Genomic DNA, 20,542 nt, shown 5'->3' on the forward strand with positions numbered 1-20,542 from the left:
TAAACAATATTCATCAACAAACTGACAATTACTATTTCAGTCTTCGTGTTGTTCTTTCAAGTGGTTTCGATCTTTCCGTGTTCGTGACTTTCCTGCTCGTAACAGCTGTGACGTAAACCATCACGTGTTATTTATGGCTCATTTCTTCTTTTGCTCTGTTTAGCGTCGTTTGCAGTCATGGCAGGAACTGAGGTAAGCAAGCTCATCCCGTTTTTTTTAAGTCTTCTAGATTTGATAAGGCGGTTACAGTATTTCCTAAAGGTACCATGACTGTTTTTCAGTGATCACTGTGTGACACCCTTCAGGTGTAAGTCAAGATTTCAACAGATCGGGGGACCATTGTTGTTTGTGCTGTTCAGCATTGTTCCTTTATTTAGTCAAAGAATCGTCATGTCTTTTTCAAGTTTTTAAGGACCGATCCAAGCTCAAGTCCGTGATCTAATCTCTCAGTCAAAAGCCAGCGAATTGCAAATCCGATTTCGACGACCGATAGTTCTTTCTCGCCAGTCATTGATAAGTAAATTAAACTGATTTTTTTGTTTGTATTTCAAGGATTAAATTTATCATCAGAACCATCAGCTTACTTTCTCGAACGCTATAAATAGTTGTTAAGTGAGTAGTGGTATCAAATCTCCTTTTTCTAATGAGTTTTGGGCTTCAGTTTCATTAAAGATCAGGGAAGTCGGAAAATTCCGGTGTGTTTAGCCACGTGACTCTCCATCTGATTGTGAAGTGTGACAACAATTAATCACGCAATGTTAAGCCCAGAAATTTGAATCGCAAAAATCGATGCAATAACCTTGCAAGAAATTCCTAATTTGCTCTAAAAACATCTCTTAAATACCCTACATGTTCATAAAAGTGGAATGATTTCTGTATAACCCTGTAGTAAACTATCTACGCGTAAGTTTGATGGATATGGGACTTCGATTTTTAAAAAACAAAAACAAATAAACTTCTTTTTCACTTCCTTCAGCATGATAATGAAACATTGAAGGACAACTGTCCTGCATTTAAAGAAGGCTGCCCTTATTCCAATCTGACAAAAGATCTTTTCATGGAAGAACTCAAAAAATGCCCCGAGTTCCAGATAGGATGCCCCTTTAAAGATGCTAAAAATGTCAAGGAAGTGGTTGAAGAAATGTCCAAGATGCCAGAATCAAAGCACCACACAGGAGAGGCACATGAGCAGCTACTCGGCATGCTGAAGGCTGTTCATTCTGAGTCCAAAAAGTTGGAAGAGAAGGTTGGAGAATGTCCTGTGTTTAAGACAGAGGAAGGCTGTCCTTTTAAAGATGCCAGCAAGGAAGGAAAACCTTTGATAGAGCCACCAGCAGCTGTGTTAGAAGGTTTTACTACCTCTGATGTCAGTAAACTGAAGGAGAAGTGTCCTGCTTTCAAGGAAGGGTGTCCATTTGCCAACACGGAGAATGAAGCTCTTTTGGGAGAAATTAAGAAATGCCCTGAGTTTGAAGAAGGATGTGCCTTCAAGGATGCCAAAACAATTGAAGAAATCCACAGTAAGCTGTCGCAGATGCCAAGCAGTGACAAGGAATGCCATAAAGAAGCTCTGATGAAGACCATGAAAGTCATTCATAGTGTTGGCCATGAGAAAGCTGAGGAGTGTCCTGTACTTCAGAAAGATGGTTGTCCATTTAAAGCTGTTGAGAGTGAAGGAAAGCCTCTTGTGGAGCCAGCTGATTCAGTGTTGCCAGCTGGTGCAAAAAGGAAGGGTCCAGCCTCTGATTCAGGGTGTCCTTTTGCCAAAGTTGGCAAAGAAGATCCAAAGAAATAATCAGTAGATCTTATGCTGAGGCTCTCAAACTCAACACAACATGAAAAAACACAAACTTTTAATTTTTTAAATTAAACATGGATGAATACACATTGTTGGTTATGATAAGTAAACTGTCAATTACCACCTGTGTTTAAAACAGTAAGGCAAACCATTAAAGTAAACTTTATCATTCTTATCTGAGTCTTGCTATTTATAATTGTGATAACTATACTTGTATTGAAAACATGTTTTTACTTTTAAAATTCTTTTCTTTACATTGTTAACCCTTAACCTCCCTTAAAGGACCAAGACAGAATTTCTCTTAGCAAGATTAATGCAGCATAGGGCAGATAAGTGATGAAAATAAAGAAAAATATCAATTTAGGGATTGCTAGTCAATCCAATACCAAATTTTCTTAAATAACATCATATGAATTGTATGACAGATAGAAAGGAGGATTACTAATAAGATCTTGGGAGTAACAGGGTTCACTGAGACACCGCTGTTGTAAAATCAATGTCAAAAGGAGGGTGACTCAAGACAGTTCCAACCATGAAGCAAACTTGTATTTCCATTGTTGTTGTGAGAGAGGATAGGGAGCTTCTGGTAGAAAAGGTTTGCTCATGGAGTGGAGTAGGTGTTTCATGCATAGTTTAGATTTAGTGAAACGAGAAATCTGGGTACTAGAAGTAATGCTCTTCCCCATGCTACACGCTCTCTTATTCAAGATGGCGGCGTTATGAAGATGGTCTTCTTAAACAGCTTGTCTCGCAATATACAACAGCTGGGAATCAGCTGAAATGTAAACATGACTGACCACGATCCAGAGAGGGCCATACTGCATATTGTGGTGGTTGGATTCCATCATCAGCGAGGATCCGAGGTAAAATAGGTCCCGATTATTTGCTCGAAAGTATCAGCTTTGAAGAGAAGCATTCCAAAATCTGTACTAAAATACGACATTGTTTCCCTGTTTTCGTCGTTATGATTATTATTTCCATAAATTGCAGGTGGAGTTTTTGTATCCACCGCTGGGAAAGCAAAGAAATTCTCAATCTTCAATACTTCCGAGTGAATGGAAATTTCTGCCGTTTTTGGCTTTACCAGATGGAGCCCATAACTATGAGCAAGGTATTATTCCAGAAAACTCCTCATTTAGTCTGGTGGTGATTTATAGCGCGCATTTCAAGCATCGCGTATACAGCCATCCATTGAGTCTCGGGCTGTTTTATTTACAATACTAGAAATGTGCAGCCTAAAAACTCTGTTAATCAAGTTACTGATTTTCATTAATTTGTAGACACAACTTTCTTCCATGTACCAAGTCTCAGCACAGCAGACACTAGGCAGAACCCACAGTCAACTATTTTTGGAATTTCTTGTTACAAGCAGATTGATAGTAAGGTTGTTATAATTCATTTCTCTAATTCAGATAATGATGAGTTAAAGGAAGGCTTATGCGAATAAACAAAGTACGTATATAGGTATGATGTACAAATATTATTATCAATGTTAGCATATATCTGAAAAGGGCTGTCTTTGGTGACAAGAACAGAGTTCCGACAACATGAGCAGAAGTTTTCACAAATAATATTATAACTTGAGGAAGCATTGTTATAAAAGTGAATATTCAGGCTCACAGAAAATGCTGTTGTACTTTTTTCCTAACCAGATGGGGGCACACATGAAGTGTTTGTTCAGCCCATGTTTTGCTTCCTAAAAATTAGAGATGGAAATGAGACGTTTCAGAGTTTATTGTGAATTTGGAATGAGGGTTTCTAATTCATTTTATGTTGACAGGACTTAAAAATTAAAAGTGAGGATGTGACCAGAAGCACTGTACAGAAGAGTATTTGTGTCCTGTCCTGCTTGGTGAGTACACAAGTTACTTAAGTGAAAGGTAACCTGTTGTTTCAACTCAGCCTGCAGACTGAGTGTCATTTTTGCTTTTTCTAGGCAAGCAGAGACAAGTGCTGTGAGAATGCAAAACGCAACTTGTCTCTCGAGAACACTTTGTGCCTTTGTAGCCTAAAAAACACAAAAATGCAAATTCTTTGTAGGCTAGCTCAAATACAGAACATGTAGTATTACCAAGCAGTGGGGGTCAAAATGTACCACTACACAATGAAAAAAATAAATATGTTAGATTAGATATTTAACCTTTTAAGAAGGGGGTAGTATATTCTAGGTTAAACTAATATCTAATTATTTATAATTATTTATAATCATTTATTTTACATTTAATGAGAATGATAGTTTATAAACCTACAAAAAGTAGTGCTAGTGTAAGGATTATCATAAAATTGATAATCATCTTCTTCCTGCTACTAACTTAATTGATAAAGATCCTTAGAAGAATAACTTGAAAGTTTTCATTTGTTTGAAGATCATCTTTGTTTTTAAGGTGATATTCAATTGTAAGACCCCATTACTTGAGAAAGACTGGAAATATGAAGACAATAATTGAAAAATAACAATTCAATTTACAATTTATCACAGAACTAGACAAACATTAAACAACTACAATTATTTAAATAATTTTTTCTTGTTTTATCAGCCACTTTATGGATACCTAAGAGAAAAGCTGCAAGTTGCTACCAGACTCTATTTTGAAGAAAAGGATTTCTCTCAAACAGGAATTTTAGAGGTACTTGATATCCGCACAGACGCAACTGTACTAGAAACAAATTGTGAAAGCTTTGTTTTGACATCTTTCCCTGTTATCACTAATAACTTGGTTTCTTTTAATTCAAAATAATATTGCATGGGTTTTCAGGAACTATATAGAAATTTAAACATGACTGTTTCACCAAGTCTGATATCAGAAGAATCTTTACTATTCATTGGTGAGTTTTTCATGGTTTTATATTAATAATGAATAGTTAAAAAGTCTCTAAAGAAAGTGGTTATAAAATTTTCCCAATTAAACCATACCATAAGTAATGGTGTCATGCCAAGGTTATAGATTATACAATTCCAGGGTTTTTTTGGTAACTGTTTTTTCCCTATTGATAGGTTTTTCAGCTGTAGAATTAGTTAGAAAGTTCAGACATCGGGTGAGTAAAAGCAGTTCTGTCATAATAACTACTTTACATGTTTAATTAACAGAATTCTTAAGCTGAAGAAGAAGTAAAAAATGGTTCATTAGTTTATATAACATAAAAACTTAATTAAAATAATAAATTATATTCTTCAACTTTACAGATTTTAACTCTTCTTAAACTGCTTCTCCTTGAAAGAAAGGTGTGTGTTTTTTGCATAATTGATCACAAAGTTTTAAACTAGAGAGGTTAACTTTCATATAATTTTGTCTCATGCATTGTCCTGTGATGTTTGATGTATTTAGTGTATCAAACTGAAACAGACTGAAAATTACAAAATATTTACAAGCAATGTGAGGCATAACTTTTGTATGCCATGTCTTGAAGAAGTTATAAAAGAAATTTATATGTTTTCATTACATACACTATACTTCTCTTCTACTTGACACAGTGATATTATGTTGTTAATAAGGATTTTTCAATTGTAATTTGAAGTTAACATACGTATACGCTTGTTAGTCGGTGCCAAATCAAGAGACAGTATAACACCTATACTTAGGAAACTTCATTGGCTCCCGGTCACAAAACGAATTCAATTCAAGATACTGTTGATAACATACAAAGCACTAAATGACATGGCTCCAACCTATCTTGTTGAACTTCTTAGTCGATATATTCCAGCACGAAACCTCCGTTCATCAAATATGAATCTACTTGAGGTCCCAACAATTCGAACTAAAACGTATGGGCAAAGAGCATTCTCCTACGCAGCACCGTATTTGTGGAACCAACTACCTGAATGCATAAAAAACGCCGAATCTGTTGACTCCTTTAAACGCTTATTGAAAACTTATCTTTTCAAAAATTAAGCCACCAGATTATTTGATATCGTACGTTGTCAAACATATGCATAACACGTAATAATTCATTAGTTTAGATAGAGTAGCGAATTGCATGTATAGGATTTTTATCGAAATTTTGTTAATTTGTAATTGTAAAGCGCATAGAGTTCAATTTTAATGCGCTATATAAGAACTTATTATTAAATTAAATTAAATACTTTTCACATCTTTATCACAGGTCATCTTTCATGGATTTCCAGTTAGTAATATTTGCTCACAGCTTCTCTCACTTGTTTCTCTGTTTCCAGGTAAGCATTCAATTAGTATTCAATTATGAAAACCATAACTATATTCAAAGTTTAAATGTTTTCTTCTTTTTGATGCCACATTTTAGAACTTTACATAAAGGAATCTGACCTTTACCACAGGCAGACATGTACAATAAATATAATAAAGTGCTAAAACTGTTGCCTGAAAAAGCCTGAAGTGATTAATTTTCTATTTCAATATAATAAAGATATAGCAAGTTGGTATTGTGGTTTTAATTACCACCTTTAGTGTATGTTAGATGGTTATTTTTGGCTAAGAAAGCTGCCCTTGCAACTCAATGATAAACTTCTTATTTATTCAAGGCACTTTGTGGCAATAATTTTTATTTCTCCCACATTCAACCTCCAATGCTGAACAGAACATAAGTCAGTATTCATGTTTTTTGTGTTTTGTAGGAATGATTCAGGGTGGTCTGGTGTATTCAGTCACCAGAGAAAAAATTTTTCAAGAGGACAAGTCAGAGAGTGTATGTATGTTTTATAATTAAATTATAAACATTTTGAATTGTAACAGTCAGAGTAGGACGGCTAGCCAGATTTCTGTTGTGCTATTACATCTTTTGGTCTCATGTTGGAGATTCCCTTTAAACTCTATGTTTTAATTCACATTATTTAGAACATTCTCTCATGGTTACCTCTTTTAAAGGATCATAGGGGGGGCAACCTGCCTGTTTTTATGTTTTTTAAATATGGAAATTTATGAAAAATGTTCTTACAATAATCTGCTCATATCAGCAAAATGATGCTCAAAAGTTGCAGATATTATACACCTGCAAGTATGTTTGGAGTTTTTAAACAGAAAGTAATGAAAAAAAGATTTAAAAATATATGTTGGGAATGAAGTTCATGACAGATTTCCAGGTGTGTGGGTACACTGCATAATGGTTAACTAAGAGTTTTTAAGAATCCATAGAGGAATGCATGAAATAATGTTATTACTAATGTATGACCCAGTAATTAACTGAGCAGGTAATTTCAAGTTAAGTAAGTTTTTGTCGTTGTTTTACACTGAAACAGGATATTCATGTCCATGAATATGAACAGCTATCAGTGGATTTATTTGGATTTCCTTTAGCAATCTTTACAAAAGTGAGTCAAATAAATATGCTTAATATTGTATCACCTGCTAAGGATTCACTGTTCAATGTTAATTAATTCCTTAAAAAATGATGATGATTTCTACTGTTTCTTAAAAAAAGACATTTCTTCATTTTCAGCTGACTGCTCTAAAAGGTTTAGATATTATTCTTATAGTTCGAGACAGTGAAGAACAAATGAACTCCCATAAAATACACAACATTTTATGTTACAACAGCATTACCATCTTACAATGTGGTGTGGATATTTCTACAACTCATTTTTTTTTCCTCATAGAACTCTTTGTTTCATCCCTATTTATCTTTGCAACAAATGGAACTGTTGAAGAGTTCTCATGTCAGAAGTTTTGTGGTTGGGGCATCAAATTATTTGTACAAACGGCAAAAAGGATTATCAGATGTTTTGGTGGATGTGAGTACAAAGGAGCTATCACATATTAGTATAAATCTACTAAGTTTCTATCACAAACGCCTCAATATGAATTGCTTAAGGCTACCTGCAGTCCATTCTACAATGGATGATTACAAAATGGTTCTTCCTGTTTATTTTAACTCCCAAAAGGATTAACATTTAACTTCTCCCTATGATATCCATACATTGTCTAACAAATAGGTAATGAGAATATTCAAATGTATCAGGTAGAGGTTGTTTTCTTGATCAAGCAATATATAAGATTAATGGTTAGCAATTGGAGGGAAGGATTTAACAATCAGATCTTGGGAGTTCCAAGGTTACCTGAAAATGTTTTGTGTATTGCAGGGAAAAGGACAAAATAGTGAATTTACATTTGTTTGTTAATCTATAAGTTTGTTTTTGACAACAGCTGGAGAGTAGTACAATTGAAATTCATGATCCTGAACTAAACGAACAGTTGTCATTATCAACTGCTGACCTGAGGTTTGCAGACTATCTAATTCATCACGTTGATGATTATGCTGAGAAAGGCCAACAAGAAGCAGGTTAATTGCAGTGATTTTGACCTTGATAGAATTAATTTATTTTTAGTTTTGATTGTGTGTATATATAATTCATCACTACCATTGACAATTAGAGAAAAATTGTCTCAATGTGGTATTTTTCTATCTGAATAGTTGACTTGTGCTCATATTTCTTATACATTTGAACTGTACTCCACTTAAAAAATGTTTCAAGCAGAATAAACATTCCATTTGTTGGTTTATTTAAACCCAGTGGAGAGAGTTAGGAGCTGAAACTTCCTCAGTTGCCACCTCAATATTGGCGATGCCTCTTTGCAACCCTAGGAAAGACGACAGGGGGGGGGGGGGATATGAGCACTAACCTCACATGTTGTCAAGGAAACTCATTTTTGCTTTTTACTGACTAATGGTGGGATAAATATTTGTTATGTCTATATGCACAGTGTTAATCCCTCACAGAATTAGGTTACTATCTCTTCAGATTTGGACAAATAATATTATCGTTTCACTTAGTTAAGGAGAAACTGACTGGAACATGGTTGGTTTTTTTTTGGAAAATATTTTGACAGAATCGTTTAGCCTTCATCAGTGTGATTCAGTTGAAAAATTTTCCAGGAAAACTTACGATATTTCAGTCAGTTTCTTTTACATTACATCTTTGGAACTGAAGTAAACACTTTTGCTTCTATTTCACTTATTGTTGAAACTTACCCAGAGAGTAACCTATCTTGTTGATTTATTACAATGTCAGGAACTTGCCAAGAAATTTTGATCAGAGTCCAGTTTTAATTATTTTTTTCTTGTATTCCTTAGGCTGGGATGGTAGTGATGAGTGGATCAGAGCCCAGTTCAAATTGTATCTTCTGTCATTGTTATCAACCATTCAACACACAGGTTTGTGATCCTGTGTATGGCTTTGCTTCTAATGTGGGAGCACTTGTCTGATACTCCACTATTTGCAGGGGGTGATGGGATGGCAAACTACAATGAGAAGTTCATAGAGGCCTGGAAACAAACTACAAACTATCAAGTGTGGAGAGGAAAAGAACACACAGGGATTGATGATGTACATGCTGGGTAAAGTACATGGCATTTCCAAAGTTTGCTTTTCATTGCAAACCCTAAATTGTAGTAACAGTTTAACACCATTTTCTTGACAGACATCCTTTTCAAGGACAGATGGGACTAGCAGACATTAAAATCAGACTCTCTAAGTAAGATGTTAGCCTATTAAATCCATTTTAAACTGGTTGTTGTTGTTTGTATTTTTATTTCAAGAGCATGTCACAAAGGAATGCTTTTAAGTAAAGTTCAGAAATTATACACAGTGTTGTCTACCAATTTTCTAAAGTACAATATGTATCTGTTTGTTGTGTAGTGTTATGCAGACAGAAAGAGGCCGTAGGATTGGTCATGCTGTGGTGGAAACTGGCAAAGTTGTAGGTATGATAGGTATTTGTTTTTAGATCCTCTAGAGGTGAGGGATTGCACAAACTTGTTCCCAGAGTTCTCTCCTTGTTGTCCTTGGGGGATGAGTGGGAGACAGCTTCCAGAACTAGGGAAAACATCAAAGGAGTTTAGGAAGTTATGATATTTTGATTCTTTATTTTTTTTCTTAGGTGGGGCTATTAACAGTGCACGCTCATTTGTGACATCATGGTTGTCTGAGTTGACGCAATCATCTTCAGAGCAGAATGAAGAGGAGACTGGGGAGGGTAAAGCACCAGAAGAGAAAAGTGAAGCAAAAATTGATGAAGAAAAGAATGCAGGGCTACAGGAATGATGAATGGTGCAGCAATTTAGTGATTGTACTTGGCTGGTAATGCAGTCAGTATGCTGATAATGACAAAAAGGTATCATCCAAGCTTGTCATGCAAAGATGTCGTAGTTAAGGAATTAAATCACTTTAAAGACATTGTCATCATACTATTGTATTGGGAAAGTATTTACTACAGGCAAGGTTGAGCAGAAAGGACCCATTAAACTCTTTTTGTCAGGTAATTATTTTTATTATAATTTATTATGTAAATCAACTTATTATTATCATTATCATTATTATTATTTTGCCTACATTGCATTTTTCTGTTAAGAGCCTTTCAATTCTGGGGAAGTTTCCTAAAATAAAAAAATATCTAAATTTTTATGAAAAATAACAAAATAGCTTGTTAACTTAATCAGTTAGGCATCTTTTCACCCAAGCAGCACAATTTATAATAATTTGCAGAGAAAAGGGGAATCTCTAGCAGGAAAATATTGTGTCAGCTGTGTTATCTCATGGAGCATGTTCAATTTTAATTTTCTGGGTATGGAAACTGCATTATAAATAACTATGTTATAAATGATTTGGTTTTATCAACTGAGTTGATAATAAAAAATCTGCTTTGACGAAGGGCTAACGCTCAAAACATCAGCTTTGAAACTCTTTACGGTGATCAATTTACAGTATCAACTCAGTTGATAAAACGTAATTAATATACGTTTTAAGTTGTACACGGTGCTTTACTCAAGCGTGCGCCAAAAAAATAATTTGATGATATGATATCCAAAAAATGTATGCAATTAAACAAATATCTTACCCTTGTGACTAATATAGTGTGATGAACTCCTGAGTGAGGAACCAAAACTATGGGATAGTAAAATGATAGATACTGAACGATGCGATATGTCCTGTGATATGTTAAATAATATTGGTATGTTGTTAATGATACCTTAGGACACTATATTGTCGCTGCAATAATAGAAGTTACTCACGGAAATAAATAGTGTTTTCTCCACCGTGACTGATTTGCTCTTTAGTCTTCGTTTTTCGTATGTTCTCCGTGGAGAAAACTGGTTAGAGTATTGGCTCTTTACTCTTTTCGTTCTGGATTTGTTTTGCTATAAATAGAACGGTTTTCAACCGAGTGTCAAAATTATTCCAGGTTTTCATAGGTTTTGCTTTCTTTTGCTTTGTGATTGGTTTAGAAAACCCGCAACGTGTTTACTTTGGACTCTTATTGGTTCCTTTCAATATCTTCCTCTCTTCTGATCAGCGGAAGTGATAACAGGGGGGTCTATTTTGATACTCAATTGAACTGCGCTCTAATCATAGCGCTTTTCTCGAAGTTTGCTAATTATTTAAACGTGCTCTGTGGCCAGAATTCTCGCAAAAGAACATCAGTTGTTCTTTCGACGTCAGTTTCCGCGGAATCTTTAGTTGGTTGACAGCAGTTGGTGTGACTTTGAGTAGAAAGTCGCGAAATTTCTTGAACGTACCTGGTTGGACCAAAAAAACTTTGAGTCTGTCAATACAGCCGCCATTTTCACGACGAATGAGATAAAATGGATTCACCTCACAAAGGGCGTGGTCCAACTAAAAGGAAAATCAGTGACAGTTTTAAAAAGGCAACAGACATACATGCGAGGCTGAATTACACAAACGCGATTATGTGTTCGAGTAGTAACTAATTAGGTGACGATAGTTATCCTGGATTCAGATTGTTTTACTGAAATTATCTCTGTGATTGGTCAAGAAAACGTGTGCCATCTTCTCAACAAGTCAGATGTAAAACTGAAATAAATCTCGATTTGGTCACCCACGTTTTCCTGCGTCTTATGCAGTTTACCTGGTTTTACTCTGAGTTCTCATTGGCTAATTATGAAAGCAAGCTTTGTTCTGATTGGCCTTTGTGTTTATTATGGTTTTTAGTTTTTTGACAACATCGGAAGTTTACTTTATTTACAACGGTTAAGATGACGCTATGATAAGAGTGTAATGACAATGGTGTAAAAATAATAATGGAGAAATTTATAATGATAGTGCTAACGATAACTATAATCATAGCGATAATGATGGTGTTAATAGCTCTGGACCTCGTTCATCTACCTATCCCTGTGGTAGCATCTTCCTCAGCAGTTCGAATTTTATAACTACAGTTCCTACCAGAAGAAGTGAGGAGACAAAGAGATAGCTTTGATTCTTACCTCCTGTGAAAGCGGCCTATTCTCTCCTGGGTCTCGCGTTGCACTAAACTCCAAGAAAATTATGTAGAATGGCTTAACATCATCGAAGTCAGCCTTGCATCTGTGGTTGTTGTTTTTACCCTGGCCAATATTTTCCTTAACGAAATCCATCTTCGTTGGGATAAAATCCAACAGAATGCTCTCTGCGCATGTGTAATCCACGAGGTTAAATTTCTCGCCTTTCCCTCTGAGCACATTCGTAATTGCCTCGTACATCATCGTCTCAGTCGTTTTCTCCGAGCGCATGTTTAATAGCTGACCTTGTCTGTACTGAAACTCTACCACCGGGCAATTGTTGTAAAAACGGACAACTTTCACCACATCTCCAATCCTGTAACGGTACAAACCGCTCAGTGTGGTTACCACTAGTTCGTATAAGCAACCGGGTTCGATTTCATCACCAAACAGCGTCTGTAAAAAATATGACATGTGCATGGCTAAACTGTCTCTTCGTAGCCGTTGTTTGGAATGTCATGCATTACACCACCAGGGATAAACTAACGTTTCTTTTCAGGGGAAGGGGGCGGTGTGTGATATCCCATCAACTTTAAGGATGAGTGATAGAAAGAATGACCTAAGTAAAGGAGATCCGGAATAATTGTCACTAGAGATGACAATTTTGTCGTTTCATGGGAGAAGTACATTCACAAATGGGATCATATCACAACAGTATGCCCATTTAAAAAAAAAACCACTTTAACAAAGCTGTAACTGAAATTGTTTAGTCTTTATAGCACGTGGCTGCCAGCTAGTCTTTATTAAAAAAAAAACATTCTTAATGGTCCTAAAGTTAGCCAAACATTTCAAAACGTCGGCTTTTATGAACGCTGGAAAGTAGACTTTTGACTAACACTGGAAAAATTTAAGAGCAATTATAAATTGACTGTCAAAAAGCCGAAACCAAAATAATCGCTGCGGCCAATTGTAACGAATAAAAATATAATTATAAGCCATTAAGAACTCAAAGCTAAAACAGTCGGGCAAACAACCAAAAGCGCGGGAAAACACGGGTGATTAGGTCACAAGTGATGTTCGTCTGGCGTCTCATTGGTTGAGAAGATGGCACAAGTTTTCTGGACCAATCACAAAGCAAGATGAAGCAAATACGTTTTAATAACCGGCCTGTCTTGCCTAACTTGTCAGAATATATGAAGTGCTAGCGATCTCTGGGTTCGTTTGTTCATGGACGTTCTTTTTGAGCGGTTATGTTTATTCTGAAATCAAGTGACATTTCGTTGCTTGAACGTGAGAAACAAGATAGCTCTTTCAAATACCTTCGGTTGTTCTTCGTGAGTATGCTCCAGTGGTATGAACTCAAAGAACATTGAGCGAGGTACAAGGAGATAGCAAAGTTCCGAGTTCAGTGGCCATAAGTTCACTCCAATCAATCCTTCAGTTGCTCCATATATGGTGGAACACAGTGCCACACCCTTGAGATAGCGCTCCCGTAACTGCGTGGCATAAAGCTCAGAAGAACCTTAAAGGGAAGAAGATGCAGCATGGAAATTTTCTCCTTTTTTGATGTGCAAAACATGCTGCAAGTCTTTCCTTACGCCCTACGACTGCATCCCCCTCCTACATGCGTCCAAGTTTTATGCCCCAAACAGGATAAGTCCAGTCTTTTGCTCTCTAAACCACGTCGTTACTCTCCATTGCAGTTGTTCTTTGTAATGTTAGGCACCAGCCCTTCCTTCAAAAACATTTTTCCGAGGGGGGGGGGGGGGAGGGAGTGCGCTGTGTGACTTAACAAATAACAGATGTGAGGAAAGCTGATACTCCGTTAATGGTGTCAAATTTTGATGGCCCAATGATGGTCGCAATAACAGGATTCTTTTTTATACAAATATCAGTCATATGGTTAAAACTTGACAAGCGTAAGTAATTTAAGCTGATATTTTCGAAACATGCGACAATATTGTGACGAGAACTCACCTGACACTACTCCATGAACATATGCAAGGTGTGGCCAAATTCTCCTGGCGATTCCATCAAAGCCCTTCTGAAACTCCACCCTTAGTTCATTTGCTCGTTGTTTATCTGGCTTTAGCAGCTTATTTAGCTCTCTTGGAAATAAGAGGCAGACAAAGAAGATACAATCAGTTATGATCACACAACAACAAAAAAGTAGTTGATATTCTGAGAGAACGTTTGGGTTGAATTCATAATACTTACTTTCGAACTCCATCTGTTATGTCAAGATCCATATTGATTTCACCTTTCTCCAAGTCTTGTACCAATAATTTCCAGTTTCTCTCAAGGAAGACGAAAACCCCGTGAATCCAAAACGCAAAATTGCCCAGAATCGCACCCAGGTCTCTATCTCTCAGTGCAAACAAGACGTGAATATAAAGTCCAGCGGGTTCAGACGGGACGTCAAGGTGCACTCGGGGAGTGGACAGGGCGTGGAGCTGTAATGAAGGCGCTAAAGTTGAAGGTCCTATTGGAATCCCTCCTTCTGAGCATCTTACTTGAGGAGCGTGAAACAGTTTAAGAGACTTCTGTAAGCTGTCCGCCTAAGGAAAGATGAATCATGTTACAGGGTTTCTGGTAAAGAGAGATTAATCGGCCATGGCCGCCTGACTTGGTCAGGACATTCTGAGTACAGAAATTCAAGCCCGTGCGGCCTGCCATGCTGATAAATTGCGTGCCCTTGGCGTATTGATCGCTCAGATGCCATTAAATAGGTCATTAATAATGCGGTTGTCAGTTGTGAAATTAGATTTGGAAAATTAGATTTGGAAAATTAGATTTTAAATGTAAAATTAGAGATAAAAATTCTAGAAATTTCTACCCACACCATAATTGCTTGTGGTTCACATGACTACCCACGCTTGCATAACCCTTAGCTTTTCGTGCTAATCTCGTGTTCTAAAGCTCTATCTATTGCGTATGACTGCTTTCTGTTGCGATTCCTAAATGGAGATCGAGGTCATGAAAGCTAAGCACACAAAAAGGATAATTCTTAACCTGACGTAAAAAAAACTCCGTTAAAGCAACACAGGAACACTTGAGGGACCGCAAAAAGAAGAAAATTATGTTATTCTTTCCATCCTGTGTGGCAATGTTTTAATCTCATTTAACGATTACTTCTGCTCACCAGGGGTAGAACGTTAAACAAAGTGTGATAAAGTCCCACGGAGAATCCGTATTCCACGAATACTCGAGAATTGTTTCGTGTCTTGGGAATAAGACAGCTTCTTCCTGTTGTTCCGGATGTTACCGCCAACATCCAAGGATCTTGATTGGTCAGTACATTCGTCTTTCCTCGATAAATTTCATCTGTGGTGAAAATTAAATTTATAAACTTGGTTAAAACGTTTACTTTGATGAGTTACGGAAGAGGTTTTTCGATATTCAATAAAGAACTCTCAGGCATAAAATCTTATTGTCCTAGCGCGAATACCAAATTATCCTAAAATTGTATCTCAGTTGTAAATTCTGCTTTTAGTGATAAAGTTAGGTTTCATCGAAAATTTTACGAGTTAGAGAATTCCTGTTTTCTTATCTATCTTTTCCGTGCTCTTCAAAGCTGGAAGAAGCCACAAAAACAATAGAAAACAATCCTTATCTTTTTCATTTTTTTCAGAAAATATCAATATGAAGTGCTGTTGTGAAATGATTAAAAACTTTTGGCGCAAGATGCTCGTCAGAAAGGAACAGATCAACGAATGAAACAAATATTAATCTCTGTATTGACCAGTATCAATGGCTTATCCGTATTTCAGAGTTTAAGTTATCCAAAAACGTTCTCCAGAGGTTTGATTTATTTCTGTAACCAGACAAAAACATCAGTTTGTTTTTTTATTTCTTCACCAAAATAAATTACTTGAATATTTCAAATCATTCTTTTTTTGCGTATATATTACTCTATTCAATATTACGCCTAGCAAGATAACGCGAATCTATTTTCTATGAATGATCACTGCTGGATAAAATCAGCTTCAAGGTCTTGCCTCTTTAACTTGGGAGTGGTCAGTGACAAATTCGTGATTACTACCCGACAAGCGCAAACCTGTATATGCCTTAAGGTATTACAGTCGTCACATGCAGACTGTTCTGTTACTCGGCTTCATATTTCGTTCATCTTTCCACTTACCCACAAATGGTTTATAGTGATCATACTTGGTGATGGGATGAACATCAGTAAAATCCCGGCAGCTCCTTATTTCTTGAAACTTGAATTCTCTGCCATAATTAGTCTTTGAGTTTTTCCTGAGAATGTTCAACAAAAATGTTTCTTGAACTTGAGGAAAACTTTTTGTGTCTTTTTCCAAGCGTCTTCTTGCTTTAGCTCCCAAGAGATACACAAAGCGATTGATAAAGTAGTGGATCAGTAAACTCCGTACAGTGTGAAATTTGCTTCGACGTTTTTTCCGGATCTGAGCGAGAACAGAAACTAGGAGACCGCCGACAAAAATCATAGCAAATAACGATGTATACACTATCATGCTGTGATGTTCAAGTGTTAAATTTGACCTCTACGTCGTGCCAATATGGCCGTTGAACATATTTCTCTAAATGCTTCCTTCAAGCCACTAGTCACGTTTACACTTCTGTCGCTTAAACAAATAAATGAGCTAACAGATTCTATGACGCGTTAAGTTCATTGTATCAATTTAAGGTGGCTAAAGGTCAAGAGTGCACTCATAAAGGAGCAAAGCAGATATCCCTTAAAAATGCATAGTCAGCTGTCCATCAGCTGCATGTCCCAGTTGTGCAGTATGTATTGTTGGGATCCTTAGGTGTCTAGCAGACAAATAAACACTTTGTGTAAATTTTTGTATCTGTGAAGTTTAGGATCAACCGATACGAAATTTCGACCTAACAGAGACAGAGAATCTGTCTTAGGATCAATGAATTTGTTGTTGTAGTTGTTGCTGTCTGATCAAAGATAAAAAATTTTTGAGTGACCTTCACATTACCAAAACAGTTAGTTGCGAAATCAAGTGAGAACGCTGAGAGAAAGCTTTGAAGGACCGCTCTGTTTTCTTTGGATGTTGACCTATTTGATTTGATGACTTGACGCGGAAAAAAATTGTAAAGCGTTTAAATGTACGTAGTTCAATATTTTTTCCCGGAACTGAGATAATTTCTCCACGTAAATTTGTCCTCCTGCTTTCTTGACTGTATTTAATGAAATATCTACCTCTTAACACGATAAAGAATGAAATAAGTCAGCAAACTCACGACAAACCCAGGTTAACAGTGGGAACACAATAGTAGTACCCGTTTCGTGTGTGACGTATTTCCGATAGTGGGAAGTGCAAATTCGTCCATTACAGTAAAGGCGGATGTCGAGCTCTTTTATTCTAATCCAAGCTTAAACTACTTAACAGCTTTGACTTCACCCTTGTTGAGTGATACTATTCAGTCCTATAGAAGTTTCATTTGAAATTAATAAGAGAAAAAAGCTAAATTGCATAAAATCTACTGAACCATGAAATATATTCTTGTTCAACGCGAGTATTTTATAAGATACCGGTGAAAATCCAGTATTCTTTGAGATACAAAGTTTTGTTATGGTCATCACATTTAAAGTTAACTTTCCATCGTGGTTCACAATTTAATCACTGGTACGGATGAAAATTGGTTCAAGGCCCTTTTAACCCTGAGAGTGACCAGCATATAATTTCTCCCAACAGTAATTCTATTGAATCATGGGAATGAAGGAAATAAAAGAAATGTATAGAGAGGGGTATGGAGAATATTGATACTGATCTCAGGGTGTAATGGGTTCATCGGGAAAAACATTTCCTTCACCAGGAAACAGTACAAAAGAAGAATCCACAATTTCTATGCGACATAATTTTAATTAATTTGAAATAACTTCCAATGCATATTTCTGACTATATATTAACTGATTAGCATTTATTAAATCATTACATTAATATATATAAATTGTTTCAAATGTCAGGACTATTCTTCAATATAATATGAGAGCTGCACATTAAACTATCACTCTAAATTTAATAGCTCCCATAAACATGTAAAGGAATTATAAATTGTAGAAAAATGATACTGCATCATCATTGCCCAAAATTCTGAATCTAAATGTACTTGTCTTTACTAGAGTTTCAGCAGTAGGGTTGATAACCCCTTAGGATCATCTGCTTCTTTTAAGTCCTCATAAAAAAATCGTCATCCAATTTCTTTATTGATGCCTTCATTCATTGACTTACTTTCACTAAAATAACTTTTCTTCATGACAGTGTCCTATTCTGGCAACATCAAGTTCACTGTGCATATTCAAAAATTATTTTTTAGTTGGATGCTTCAATTACTTCTACTGAAAGTTAGCCATGATGGTCAAAAATTATAAATTTGAAAATACCAAAAGCAAAAAACTAGTTCTTTGATACCTACAATTCCTCACTTGAGATCACCTGTATTCACCACTCAAACCTCTACACTATGGAACACCTTGATCTTGTACTCTCATTTAATAATAACTATAATATTAAAACTGTTAATCTGAATTAAATCAAGGATCAAAATGTTTTTCTATTGTCATATAAATTTGTTTTGAAAGCACTGTTCTTAATACAAGCAACACAACATTGTACTGTTTCACATTATTTTGGTGAACACCAGCCCTAGCAGAATGGCTGCAATTGCAATAATTACTGCCAGAAGCACTGGATGAACATTCCTTCCTTCACTTCTTGGAGCTGTTGTGTTTCCTTGTGCAGGTTTTTTGGCCATGACTGCAAATGGACACACCCCATGAGCCTGATCTTTACTGGTGTCAATGCTACTGTAAACCTCTTCAACTGTCAGCTTCTTTTTCTTCTTGGTAACCTGATATTCGAATCCAGCCATATCATCTATCTCTTGAAACAAATGAATGTTGAGCAGGAAAACATAATTTGCTTCTTTAACAATCTCATCTGATTTCACTTTGTCAATGCTGAGTTCATCAAGGCAGGATCTGTACTTGTTCTTAAACTTCTTAGCATCAGGAATGTTATCAAAGACATAAAAGTGCACTCCTTCTCCAGTACTTGGGAGATCCATAGCTTTAGTGGCCATTTTTCTTAAAATTTGTCCACCTGACAAATCCCCCAGGTACCTGGTGTAATGATGAGCTATCAACAGAGCTGGATCCTTGTCAGCTACTTCATGGATTCTGTCAACATAGGCTTTTGTAGCTGCAGACATTGGAACTTGCTCCTTCCATTCCTCGCCAAAATAAAACTCCATATCTTCTTCCAAGGACTGCAAACGACCAAGCTCTTTAGGAAAATGTACTGCTTTGAACAGATCATGATCTTTATGTCTCTCACTCTCTTCTTCAAGTGCTCTGAAATAGAAAGGGGGAGTGGGTAATTAGCAGTGATACAATTGGCATTGTAACTCAGTCTTAGGGTTGTCTGCCTACTAAGTAAAATTCTGCAAATGAAATCCCTTGCAAACACCTATTAAATGATTTGCTATGACTCTATGGCATGCAGTAGAGGTTTGGGCTCACAATATATCTCTAGATATTGTTATTTTGATCTGCACTTTTACAAGATGGATCGAAATTTCTAAAATTTTTTTCTGTATGTTTCCCTGTTCATGAATGTTAGTCCTCTACAATTTATTAAATTTTGAGATGAAAATAACAATGCCTGCCATACACAGCAGTCAACACTAAGCAATTAAAGAAAAATTCAATCTTCATTGTGCAATGACAATAGGAAGGATCACAACAACCCCATATTGATGTTTCTATCCTAGATAGGAATTAAGAGGGGAGAGGTTGGGTGGAAAGTAGTGTGTCCTGAGAAAATGTAGCAGCCGTAATTACAACAGGTTTATATAAACCAGGTATAGAACTTACCTGTACACAAAGTAAAGATCAGCCAAAAGTTCTTTATACCACTGTCTCTCAATCCTTCCCTTAGCAAACTCCTTTACAAAGTGAATATTTTCTGCTTCTCTGTGGATAACTTTGGTGCCTTTCTTCAACTCCTTTGACAGATGAATAGATGGTTCTGTTTTCTCAATTTCTTTATTGACATCTTCTTTGATGTCATCAATTGAACTCTGGAAAATCTTGGTCCAACGTTGACCATCCAGCTTGTCAACCAGTGGTTTGCCGTCACTGCAGACAGTCTTGAATGGACATCCTTCCACTGTTGCAAACATGGGACACTCACCCATTTCCTCTTTCAGTCCATTGGACACTTCATGTATGTACCTGAAAATTTCTACGAGCTTAGCACCATGTGATCCCTGCACAGAGAAGGATGGAAGACTGGCAAGCTTTTTGTAAATATCTCCAATAGTTTCACTGTCCTTATGAGGGCATCCATCTTTGAATTCAGGACACTGTTTCAGCTCTTCATCCAACTGTTTGTCACCAACTTTTGCAAATGGACATCCAGATGCAAATGCTGGGCAAGTTTCTTTTAAATCCTTGAGGTTAACAAAATGGGTAGAAGGCTCTTCTGACTCAGACTCTGAGGGCAATACAGATTCTGCTGGACTGAAAAGTGGCTTTCCTTCACTCTCAGCAGATTTGAATGGACA

At 36.3% G+C, this 20,542-nt stretch overlaps 4 protein-coding genes across 6 annotated transcripts in view; 2 read left to right on the plus strand and 2 right to left on the minus strand.

Annotated features, from left to right (window-relative positions):
• Nucleotides 1-129: 129 nt before the first annotated feature.
• On the plus strand, nucleotides 130-1,973 carry LOC131799197 (uncharacterized). The gene is made up of 2 exons (XM_059116899.2): nucleotides 130-192; nucleotides 977-1,973. Exons 1-2 carry the CDS (start codon nucleotides 178-180, stop codon nucleotides 1,793-1,795), a joined length of 834 nt encoding a protein of 277 aa, XP_058972882.1. The 5' UTR covers nucleotides 130-177; the 3' UTR covers nucleotides 1,796-1,973.
• Nucleotides 1,974-2,291: 318 nt separating this feature from the next.
• Nucleotides 2,292-10,806, plus strand: LOC131799187 (late secretory pathway protein AVL9 homolog). 3 transcript variants are annotated; one of them, XM_066173582.1, is made up of 18 exons: nucleotides 2,292-2,661; nucleotides 2,789-2,909; nucleotides 3,079-3,182; nucleotides 3,579-3,650; nucleotides 4,336-4,425; nucleotides 4,555-4,624; nucleotides 4,794-4,834; nucleotides 4,983-5,021; nucleotides 5,900-5,969; nucleotides 6,387-6,457; nucleotides 7,008-7,079; nucleotides 7,365-7,499; nucleotides 7,912-8,047; nucleotides 8,840-8,920; nucleotides 8,989-9,103; nucleotides 9,187-9,240; nucleotides 9,405-9,469; nucleotides 9,646-10,806. In XM_066173582.1, the coding sequence occupies exons 1-18, from the start codon at nucleotides 2,587-2,589 to the stop codon at nucleotides 9,807-9,809; spliced, it is 1,575 nt and encodes a 524-aa protein (XP_066029679.1). In that variant the 5' UTR covers nucleotides 2,292-2,586; the 3' UTR covers nucleotides 9,810-10,806. The 3 variants fall into 3 exon arrangements, with proteins under 3 accessions (XP_066029679.1, XP_066029680.1, XP_066029681.1); XM_066173583.1 differs by having other exon boundaries at nucleotides 2,503-2,661; nucleotides 3,079-3,177; XM_066173584.1 differs by lacking the exons at nucleotides 2,292-2,661; nucleotides 3,079-3,182 and adding an exon at nucleotides 3,211-3,250.
• On the minus strand, nucleotides 10,796-16,515 carry LOC131799186 (uncharacterized). Its single transcript, XM_059116885.2, has 7 exons — nucleotides 16,125-16,515; nucleotides 15,126-15,307; nucleotides 14,201-14,541; nucleotides 13,961-14,091; nucleotides 13,303-13,505; nucleotides 11,990-12,439; nucleotides 10,796-11,378 (listed from the first exon to the last, which is right to left on the minus strand). Exons 1-7 carry the CDS (start codon nucleotides 16,474-16,476, stop codon nucleotides 11,136-11,138), a joined length of 1,902 nt encoding a protein of 633 aa, XP_058972868.2. The 5' UTR covers nucleotides 16,477-16,515; the 3' UTR covers nucleotides 10,796-11,135.
• Nucleotides 16,516-17,831: 1,316 nt separating this feature from the next.
• Nucleotides 17,832-20,542, minus strand: part of LOC131799210 (uncharacterized) — a 4,391-nt gene continuing 1,680 nt past the window's right edge. Inside the window, exons 2-3 of the mRNA XM_059116914.2 lie at nucleotides 19,851-20,542; nucleotides 17,832-19,328 (exon numbers count right to left, since the gene is read on the minus strand). The exon at nucleotides 19,851-20,542 is cut by the window's right edge and continues 693 nt beyond it. Of these exons, the coding sequence (XP_058972897.2) occupies nucleotides 18,596-19,328; nucleotides 19,851-20,542 (1,425 nt within the window). The 3' untranslated portion in view covers nucleotides 17,832-18,595. The remainder of the gene's footprint in view (nucleotides 19,329-19,850) is intronic.

The sequence above is a fragment of the Pocillopora verrucosa genome, chromosome 10 (assembly GCF_036669915.1).
Source record: "Pocillopora verrucosa isolate sample1 chromosome 10, ASM3666991v2, whole genome shotgun sequence".
Taxonomy (NCBI): domain Eukaryota; kingdom Metazoa; phylum Cnidaria; class Anthozoa; order Scleractinia; family Pocilloporidae; genus Pocillopora; species Pocillopora verrucosa.